Here is an 11,320-nt window from a genome sequence, read left to right on the forward strand (position 1 = left end):
ATGCCGTTCTTTTCGAAAAAAATAGTTTTTTACCATTTTTTTTCCAACGATATCTCTCAAACGAATAAACCGATTGAGACGGTTGGGGTCGCATTCGACGCGGCTTATAAAGCTCTAGAGCCCAGTCGATTTTGGAATCAATCCATCGAGCATATTGAAAGTTATCCACAAAAAACATTTTTGAAAAAATTTTATTTTTGGAATATCTTTGAACGAGCCCTACCGATCAAGCTCAATTTCTCACAGCTTCAAGATATTGATAAGCCGCGTCGAATGACACCTTAAAGTTCAAAATCGGTTCATCCGTTCAAAAGATGCAGGTATTTACATACGTACGTACACTCGGACATCATCTTGAAATTAGTCAGAATAGCTTCCTAGGATCTCAAAACGTCGACATCTGATGAAAATTCGATTTTCGTAAATCGGACCGAAACCAATAACTTCCCGAATTTTTGAAAATTTACAATTTTCTTAGCGGGAAGTTAAAAAAATTTTTTTAAATTCAAAATTTAAAAATTAAAATATTTATCTCCATTTTTAATATTTTTATTCTATAATAAATTTTTTGGTCCTTTTATGGAAACTAATTTCCATTCTGCGGTGCTGTGACATACGGTACTTAGCTAGCGCTTTTACCTCCAGCTTCATATTTTCATTTGACCGGAGATTACATAGTACAGCGTGAATATACTCGGCTTTATGTATCTCTGAGTGTTGAATGTATAAGATATACATGGGTCGAGGGAATTGAAGAAACTTTTCGTTTAGTTACTCTCTGTACTACATATATAACTAACATAACTTCCATTACATGTTTCCATTTATATACATATACATATAAATGTCTATATATATGTATATATATTTACTTTCGCGTCTTAATTATATATACAACTTGTTCTTTTGATGATCATCTTTGACGTAAAAAAGTAACAAATATTTGACAAAAAATTTTTTTTAAATTTTACTATATATTTATTTCATTTTATTAACTAACTGACGTACATTGAGTTGCTTCAAGGTTCATTGCATTCTGAAAATAAAAAAATATTAAACTTCTTTTTAGGTCAATCGAAAAGAATTTAAAAAAAATATATTTATATATATATAATAATTGATTTACCGTTTTCTTTGACGTCTTTGAAGATAAAAGACAATGTATAACCGGTGTATATAGCTTTTTATCTTCACTCTTATATTTATTAAGACCGGTAAGCCATGAGACAAATAATCCAATAATAATTGCCGTCAAAAATCCAACCCACGTGTACCAGAGATATGACAATTGGTAGAGGAAAAAAGGCTGGCTGTAAAAGAAAATTTTTCAGTGATGAGAAAAAAAATGTTTTTTTGTTGTTAATTAAAAAATAATGTAAAAAAGATAGACTACTTAATAGTGTCCTTAATTAATGTTGCATTAGCAGCAGCGTGTTGTAAAATTTCCGAGCATCCTTCAATGGAGACTGGTTTTTTCGGAATCTTAATAATACCATTGGAAAGTGCTGCTTGAGTACCTAACGAGATCCAAGCTACAAAATGTAGACTAACTAAAGCTCCTACCAGTGCGCCCTGTTTCAGAAATTACCAATTTACATTTCAATCAAATTCAAATTTCCTCGGAACTTAATTTATTTTACTTTAATCATTTTTTTTACTCTTAACTTTACTCTCTTTGTATAAAATAAATCATTATCGATTAGAACGAGCTCTTAAATGTTTAATCACATTCTAATTTGATTTATTTCAACAGTAGAATGAAGAAGATATTGACGAAAGGAAGTGCATATTTAATTTTTAATTTGAATTTATATATTATATATTACCGCTGAATTCGCGCAAGGGAAAAACATTCCGAGGGTGAAAATACCAAGTAATGGTCCAGCTGTTATTCCTGATAAACTTTTACCCGCCTGAAACAAATATTATACAATTTTATTTATAAATAAACACTAAAAAATCGAGAGTTAATTCGGAGTGATTACGGATTTTATGTCAACTCGAATTCACTCGGAGTTCCGGAGTCAGAAAAAAAATCACTCCGCATACGGAGTAAATAGGGAATTTATTTTTTTTTTCCACACAGAAGAAAAGGATTTTTTGGCACAAGAATTTTTTACTTGCCCCAAGAAAATTTTTGCATCATGAATTGAAAACAGAATTTTTCTTACGGCTAAAATGAATTTTCTCAGAGCAAGAAAAAACTTTTTGAGTCAATGATTTTTTTTTCGTCCCAAGAAAATTTTTGGGTTCAATTTATAATACAAAAAAATTCTTGCGCCCAGAAATTATTTTTTTTTTGTGCACTGGAGTGATTTCGGAGTGATCTGAAATTTATTTAAATCTGCATTCACTCCAGATTTAATCCGCGATTACTCCGAAAATTTTTAACAGTGAAATCATTTATTTTTTTAAATATAAAACATACCTGAATTAATCCACTGAGTTTTTCAACAAGAAATACTAAAGCTACACAAATAATCCCAATTAATACAACCATTAACTTCATAACCCGACTGGCTGCCACCTGGGACAATGGCTTCTTCATCAGTGGTTTAATCATATCCTCATAAATGACACCAGACATTGAGTTCAATCCCGTTGACATAGTGCTATTATTAATAATATTTTTTTTTTTTCTTTTATATTACAAATTAATAATAATTCATGAATATTAAATTACTTTACGAATAACGTATTCGCTGAAATAAATGAAGGAATTTTTTATCCGAGGAAAATTAACAAAATTCAAAGACTGTAACTTTGGTTGAAATCGTATCGAAATAAAAAAAGTCATTTTCAAACTTAAGTCTCTTAGATGCTTTTACTTATTCGATCTTCGAAATTTCTTTGGAAAAGTTACTGATAAAAAAAAGTATTTTTTTTTTTTAATTTTATTATTTTCGGGATACTCGGGGAACGAATTATAACACAAATCCGTGGTCGCATTCAGAAGCTTAAAGTTTCGGCTACAAGTTGGGAAGAGCTTAATTTTTTTTATATGAATTACGATCATTTTTTAAAGTTCTGTTTGTTTTATGATTTAATTACGCGGGAATAAATTTAAAAAATTTAAAAAAAAAGTAAATGAGTCAAAAAAACTGTAAGTGAAATTTTTTTTAATACAGATTGAATACTGAAGAAAAAAGTTATTTTATCTACACATTTTTTTGGTCAGATGTCAGAACTTTTTTTTTAATTGTACAGAAAAATATTAAGAATTTTAATTTTGAGTCATTTTTTAAATAAAGTTACAGCCTTTAAAAATTTAACAAGAGATGAAAGATAAAAAATAATATCAATTAATTTTTTAAAATGAGTCTGTAAATTTCAATTGGAAAAATTATGATTTTGAAAATTTAATAACGTCTTTTAATTATCTAAAAAGCTATTACTGTACATACTAATTTATTGCTGTACATATATTTATATGCTTATCATTAAATAGTGCTCGTAATAAATAGCTGAAGTGTATTTTATACGAGTCAATATACCTTAAAGCTGCGCTGAATACACCAGAGACAAAAAGTCCCGGTAATCCCGGAATTGACTGGGCTATTTCCATCACATAAAATGGCAGTAACTGGTCTGCTTTATTAATTTGCTGTTAAACAAACAAATAATTTGTTAAAGGAAAAATTTCTTTTATCTTTAAAATCTCGATTAAATTTAATTAACAAAACAAAAAAAAGTAACCTCATTTCCGCTCAAAGATTAGATAAAAAATCAATAAAATTCAATAGCTATGGAAATGAATAGAATGAATTGAATGCTGACGATGAAAAAAACTATAAATCGTTTTCAATCAAAAGTTACATGGATTAAAAATTTTTTTTACGTTTTCATTTAATTTTTTTTTTTTTCACTTACTTTTGTGATGACCGGATCGCAATCATAGAAAGCAGCGTAAATAAGAATACCCGTGTAACAACTCAATGAGACAATACTGATTATTCCGACAGCCATAATCATAATAGTGCTGCAGATGGAAAAGAAAAAAAAAATACTGGCGTTATTTTATTTTCTTTGAGTTTAAAATGAATAGTAAGCGGTAAAGTTGAGTGTTAGAAGAAAAGTTTTTAATAAAAAAAACTGACATATTGGATTTCTTCAAAGTCGGCATCGCGAGACACCGTTGAACCATAGCCTGGTTGACTGAGCAGCTGGCGAGCCAGTTCAAGTAGTTTCCAACAACGACAGTCCAAAAAGTATGTCTCACTGTCGGGTTTGGGTCCATGCTGCACAATGATAAATCAATTAAGACTGTCAAGGAAATTTTTAATAATCATTTTTAATTAGAAATTGAAGAATTAATGATTTATCTTCACTACTTGTCCACGTGACGTTTCATAATTTGTCATTACTCATTAGTCAAACATACAAAATAATTAAACCCTCATTAATTCAAGTAACGGCTGAGTGGTTCGACTATCGGGTTAAAAATAATTGTACAAGTAATGAATGACCATATAGTAAATTTTATCACTAAAATTTTTCGATATTTCTGCACTCAGAAAATTAAATGATAGGAATTATCATTTAGTGATGGTAAAATTTTTACTATCAATCCGATAGTAGTGAATATTATCTAGATGATTGTATAAATCATCTAGATCGTAATAATATTGATTACAATCCCTGATAGTAACTGTTATCATCCTGATGGTAATTTTTACCATCCTGATATTATTATCTCTATTAAAAAAATTATAACACTACACGGAAAGAAAATTATAGCAGCGGTTCCCATAATTTTGTGAAATTTTTTCCTATACCATCATAGGAATTACGACCATAAATTATGGGAGCGCTTCCTATAATTATAGGAATGTTTCCCATAATTATAGGAATAGTTCCTATAATTATGGGAATGATACCCATAACACTATAGGAATGGTTCCTATAATTATAGGAATGGTTCCTATAATTTATAGGAATACTTTCTATAATATTATGGGAATGATTCCCATAATGCAATTGGAATGGTTCGTATACCATTATGGGAATCATTCCCATAATATTATGGGAATAGTTCCCATACTATTATAGGAACCATTCCTATAATATTATGGGAATGGTTCCCATATTATCATGAAAAAATTAATTTAAAGAAGTGTGGTAATCACTTCTACAATACACAGAAATATTATTAAACATAAAAATAAAAATTCAAACATTGAAAAAAAAAATCGTATTTGGCAAAAAAACATTAAAATTTTTAACAAGAATTTTTTGTCAGCACAAAACATTCAAGAAAATTCAAATTTTGGGAAATTTCTACACTATTGTGCAAAAAAAAAATTTTATGATATTATAGGGATGGTTCCCATAACATTATGGGAATAGTTCTCATAATATTATAGGAATAGTTCCTATCCCAATATGGGAACCATTCCCATAATGGTATGGGAACTATTCTCATATTATTATGGGGATGGTTCCCATAATATATGGAAACCATCCCTATAGTAGTATAGGTACTATTCCCATACCATTATGGGAACCATTCCCATAATGCATAGCAAAACTTCCCATAATTTTCTTTCCGTGTAACTATCTTTGCATTTAAAAACTTTCGAATCATTCTAGATAATTGGAATTAAAAATTTAGGATAATAAACACAATTACTTAATTTTCTGAGTGTGTATAAAATGACATATATTTCAAAATTAAAAATATCAGCAGTGTACCGGAAGCCTAACGGACTTAAGACCAAGAGGAGAAAAATGCCTCCTAGAAATTTAATATCGGTTGGGGTTGCCGACTAGTTTTTCTCCAAAGGGACGTTAAGACTGCGGTAATGCCTCATTAAATTTTCAATTTTCTTTTTTATTTTTCCATATATTAAAGTCGATATTTACTTAAAGAACTCGATTCTTCCAGTGATGAAATTTCTTCTCCAAACTTCAGCGAACCCGCCGACTCTCATTGTTCCGAGAACAGCAACAATAATAACTCCTCCAAACATAACAATCGTTTGAATGGTATCCGTCCATACGACAGCCTTTAATCCACCCTGATAAATTATTTTATTTTAGCCATTAATATATATGCAGTCTTCGTTAATGAATTGAATGCGTACATCCGTACGTCTACTCAAATATAAAATATAAAACATCACTCACCAGTGTCGTGTAAAAGATACAAACAGCGCAGACAAGTGGTGCGACAATATGTACATTTATTCCAGTGACTTGGTTGAATGCTAGCGCCGGGACGTACACTACTAGCGGTATGTAAAGTAGCTGCAATTGCAAATGCCAATTATTGGCGTATCAACGTCAAGTCATAACACATGTGTAGAATTAAGGAGTAGTGTAGTATCTGCTACTGTTACTGCTACTGCTACTGTTACATCTACTACTACTACTGTTACAACTACTTGTTTTAATATTTGTTGTCTCGCACACTTTGTTTTAATGTTATCAATTGGATGATGGCCACGGCACGACAATGATCTTGACGGAAGACAATGAAGACATAAGTGATTCTGTACGTTGACCTCATTTTTATACGGATGTGAGGGGCTGTTTCGTTATGAAGATGAATGTGACATTTGTAACGTTCTTCTAAAAGCTCTTTTTTTTGTTTTTTGTTTTTCTTAACTTTATTTATACTTAAAATGTTTAATTTTTCACCAATAACTCGTTAAAATAATTTTTGTAGCCTACTAATAAGTGTCTCACCATTTTAATAATGAATATTATTGATCCCAGCAGGCGGACGTAGTTGTTGAATCTCAACTCCAGATACTAAAATAATTAATAATTTATAACTTAATTATATTTTAATACTTATACGAGTATTTAATGTCAGTACACGGAAAAAAATTTTCTTTAAAAATTACCGTTATATTCACGGTAATCGTGGAACGAATGGCACGACCTAATCATTGATCGGTAAGTGAGATAATTTTTAACTTTTTTTCAACAAATTTTACCGTAGTCTACTGTAAATTTTATGAGGTCTATACCACAAAATAAATAAATTTTTTCGTAATTTTTATTTCAAAAATGGTAATAATTAAAAGCGCCGCATTATGTCCCATGATTACAGTGAATTTAACGGTAATTTTTAAAGAAAATTTCTTTCCGTGTATAAAACAACCTCATAAGAAGACGTGATCTCAAGACCATAGAAAACTGGCAGGTATATTATCGCCATCGTTAACGAAACAAAAACGTCAGCAATTATAACCGACCAATACTGCGTTCCGTAAACGTACATTTCTGCCGGAAGTCCTAGCAAAGCGATCCCCGATATGTAACTGGCACATAAAAAAAAAATTAGTAGTGTAAATGCCACTGAAATCCCATTTCTTTAAAAAAAAAAAGTAAATATTTACCTAGCTATCAAAGACATACTGATAGGGAAAATGGACATTTTTTGTCCGCCTATCAGATACTCCCTTACTGCGTCGGGGTTGTTACGTGCTTTGTAAGCATGATAAATACCGACAAACGCAGACACTCCTAACATAAGTGCAAAAACAACACAATCCAGTAAATCAAACGTCCGTTTTTCATCCATTGCTTTTAAGTCTTCAGATATCTTATTTTTTTATATTTATATGTATCTATATATTTTTTTAGATCGTATTACGATTAGATTGACAACTAACAAGCACTCTTATTACTCAATGTAGACATCTCGAGCAACTAAACCAAACGGCTGCACCACACTGGTCACGAACCGGGTCGAGCTTTATTACTTGTGTCTATGCACAGATCGAGCGTAACAGATTATTGAATAATTGCCCATATGAGTCTCTTTCTTCGCCTCTTTTTTTATCCACTCGACAATCGCTACAATATATTTTAAAATTATAAACTACAACATTTACATAATTGCCCATGAATTATCAACTATTGTCAATACTCCGTGACTATTGTAATTGTCAGTACATATTGACATACTGACCCGCGTCTAATTTTAACATGCAGAAGTAGACCTTTTTTAATCTATCGCGCGCACTATTTTAATGACGAAAAGCCAAAGATGAGGATTTTAATCAGCCTACTTTTTTTATACTTTTGGTCTCGCTTCTATTTTTTTTTTTTTTATATAAAAGCTTGCAAGAATATCTCTGCAGATGAATTCTGTGCGGTTTCCTCCTTACGCTGGGTGCGGGCTTTATATTTGACCCAAGATTGCGCTTGGCGAGTATATTCTGTCCGCAACAGCCTTGAGTGTTGAATGAGAAGACAGAAGGCAAGAAACTTTAGTCAATGTTAAGGTATATACTTTGCATTTTCGTTTGTTATACATTTCTCTTCCATCCTTTCTTCTTAAACTTGTATGTATTATTTTTTTTTTTTACTTAACTTTCTTTTATTTTATTTTCCTCTTCGTATTTCATCTAGAGACTTACTTGGGAAAGAACTTTAAACCGGCTTTGTATTTCGAAAGAGTGGGATTATAGTTGTGAAAAGTGGCAAATGCTGTTACCTATATATATTTTAACTATTTAATATTTATTTATTTATTTGCTTTGTTAATAAATATTATAAAAATTTATAAACAATACAGAGAGCTTGTAAATATCGAGTTATAAATTTTATGAATAAAAATAATTGTGTATTTTACAAGAAAAAAAAAAAAACAATTTTAAAATGTATTAAATCAAGTGTTTATTCTTCCAATGCATTTTTTGCTTTGGTTTTTATAAATTATTTTGTTTATTTTTTTTTTTGAACCAACGGTTCTACTACAGTTTTATTTTTATTCCAATCAACGGAGTTGATATTCGTTTGAGGCATTCATGCGTTAGGTACTGAGCCAAGTCGATGAAAAATGAAGAGAAAACCAATGCAACATTTTAAAAATAAAAATAAAACTTAATTTAGGGAAATAAAAAATAGAGAGAGTACGAATTTATCCGAGTCAATACAAAAAAATTTATTGCCCGCATATAGTTTACTCTGCGATGATAAATAAAATTTTGTTCTTCAAGGTGATTAGGTTATTTATGTACAGATAAAAAGTAAGGAGAATGATTAGATATGTAATTGAAAATAATGGAGACTGCGGAATATTAAACAATTAATCGAGTGGTGGCATGTTCAATCACCATTATCATGTGCATCGTCGACGATGCATTGCTCCCAGTGTGGTCGTTCGTTATCGCCAATGGGGTGTTATTGTTTGCCTGGAATTCGCTGTCAGTGTATATAGTGTAGTTGTATGGCTATCGTGTGTATTTGGGTCGTAGAACGTGGTGAAATCCGATTAGGCCACCCAACAACGTTGGGTCCCTCTAAATGGTGAATGTACTTGCATCGCTATTAGTTTACTTCCTCTTCTTGTGCCTGGTCCTTTGCCTACTACATCAGAATTACAATTTGTTTAATTGCATTAAGTTGCATAAGCACAATCATGACAGAATACATTCTCTTAACAACATTATACACTCTATTTTTTTTTTAAATATCGCGAAAATTAATGGCGGTAATACACATTTTTTTATTAGTAATTGTCTGAGAACTTGAGAGATTTTTTTTATTTATTTGAATCGGAAATTTATTTGCAGCCCCGGGTTGAAAAATTTGATCTGATTATAGTCGAACGAGATTGTATTTGGACTAATTGGTCTGTCTTTAAATTTTAATAAAAATTTAAAGCTGCTTTTGATCTAAAGACGATCAAAAAACGACTAATAAAAATAATCGGCAGTAAAAGTCTGATTTTAGTCTGGATGGAAACAAAAGAAGACAATATATTATGAAAAAAAAAGTCAAATTTTGATCTAGAGGCGACCAAAATCAGACTAAAAATTATTGAAAACGAGTCTGAAAATAGTCAAAATATAGAATAGTACATGCAAAAACTCGATCAAATTTCACATGTTAATTCAATACAAATAAACAGTAGAATTGAATAGAAATAACTTAAAATTTTTATTTGATTTAAAACAGATCAAATTTTTCGACCCGGGGCTATATACTATAACTTACATGTTATTTGTAATTTAAAAATTTGCAAATGAATAATAATTAATTTAGGGAGTAGTGATCAAGTGTAAAAACTCAAAATTTAGAGAAATTTTTTTTTGAAATGCTCAAATTTCATTATTTCTGATATTATTTTTAAGTAATTTGAGCTTTTTAATTTATTTTTGATTATTAAATATATTTTTGATTTTTTTTCCCTTAGAAAAAATTTTCTAACTGTAAATATTCAAACACCGGTAGATTTTTTGAGCCCCGTTCCAAAGTCTTGGTGTCAATATTAAATTTGAACTTTAGGACCGCCTCGTAATTAAATTTTAAGTTGCTTAACCAAAGTAGACGCTCTGTTAGCAAAAGATTAGTGGTTCGAGTCCAAAATTTAATTCAATTATTTGTTCATAATTATATTTACAAATATTTATAATAAAATTATTTACTTTAAGTTTATAGTCTGAATAAAAATAACGGGTAATTGATGAAAAATGAAGCAGTCTGACTAAAAATATTTCATACTACTTAAAACGATTTATAATACACACGGATATATATACGTATACATATACTAACATTAACATATATGAATAAAATGAGCAATCGAGTTTAAAATATATAATACCGTAGAAATAATATTTTCCGTGTATGCAGATACGGTGAACTTTGACTCTCATTCGAAGATTTTCAGTAAAATATTTTATTTTACTGAGACATTGCAAAGAAGGAATATAAAATATAGATACATAATACATATATCCTTGTGTACTTTCGTAAAAAAAATTCGATTTTCCAAACTTTATTTTGTCGCTGTCTAAAAAAAGTTTTTCGTGTAGAGTCTTCCGTTATTATATTTATTATTTTGTTGGTTTATTATGTTCTTATCTTCTTAGATTTTCCGATACTATATTTACGTAGATTTTTCACTATATATATATATATATATATATGTCATCAAAGTCTCTGGGGAAATATAATTTCCAGCTGAGTGCATTTTCCTGTGTTGCTTAATAGAGTGGCTTGGAGACGAGAATGAAAACCAACTATTATAAACCAACAAAATATAACATATATATATATAGATATAGAAAAAAAACATACTTATATGTAGTTAATGAAAATTTCGGATATTTACTCTTCAGGATATATTAAAAAAAAATGAGGATAACAATGAAATATTAAAAAATATAAAAATGCTTCTGGGTTCACAGGAAATTTGTAGCTTTTCAAGAGTTCATATACATTCTACAAAGAAGAGATATCGAAATATTACATGTCCCATTGTTCAATATATGTATCTAGCTTACGGCACTGCTGTATGACTTGTCAGCAATTCTATGACATCGATTCATTCATAATCCATAACGCGAATGCACTATGC

The 11,320-nt window shown here is 29.9% G+C and overlaps 1 protein-coding gene across 1 annotated transcript; it reads right to left on the reverse strand.

Annotated features, from left to right (window-relative positions):
• Positions 1-15: 15 nt before the first annotated feature.
• On the reverse strand, positions 16-7,693 carry LOC130663094 (sodium-coupled monocarboxylate transporter 1-like). The gene is made up of 13 exons (XM_057462163.1): positions 7,347-7,693; positions 7,109-7,268; positions 6,688-6,753; positions 6,127-6,246; positions 5,863-6,017; positions 4,098-4,238; positions 3,871-3,979; positions 3,495-3,604; positions 2,429-2,612; positions 1,827-1,913; positions 1,394-1,572; positions 1,127-1,310; positions 16-1,036 (listed from the first exon to the last, which is right to left on the reverse strand). Exons 1-13 carry the CDS (start codon positions 7,529-7,531, stop codon positions 992-994), a joined length of 1,725 nt encoding a protein of 574 aa, XP_057318146.1. The 5' UTR covers positions 7,532-7,693; the 3' UTR covers positions 16-991.
• Positions 7,694-11,320: the final 3,627 nt, after the last annotated feature.

The sequence above is a fragment of the Microplitis mediator genome, chromosome 2 (genome assembly GCF_029852145.1).
Source record: "Microplitis mediator isolate UGA2020A chromosome 2, iyMicMedi2.1, whole genome shotgun sequence".
NCBI lineage: Eukaryota > Metazoa > Arthropoda > Insecta > Hymenoptera > Braconidae > Microplitis > Microplitis mediator.

Excerpts from the sequence above, each read along its gene's own strand:
- LOC130663094 (XM_057462163.1), bottom strand. The coding sequence starts at position 7,531 with ATGGATGAAAAACGGACGTTTGATTTACTGGATTGTGTTGTTTTTGCA. Across the intron at positions 2,613-3,494 it reads GTATTCAGCGCAGCTTTAAG|CACTATGTCAACGGGATTGA; the intron begins GTATATTGACTC and ends TATTAATAATAG. Across the intron at positions 1,037-1,126 it reads CAAAGACGTCAAAGAAAACG|AATGCAATGAACCTTGAAGC; the intron begins GTAAATCAATTA and ends TTTTATTTTCAG.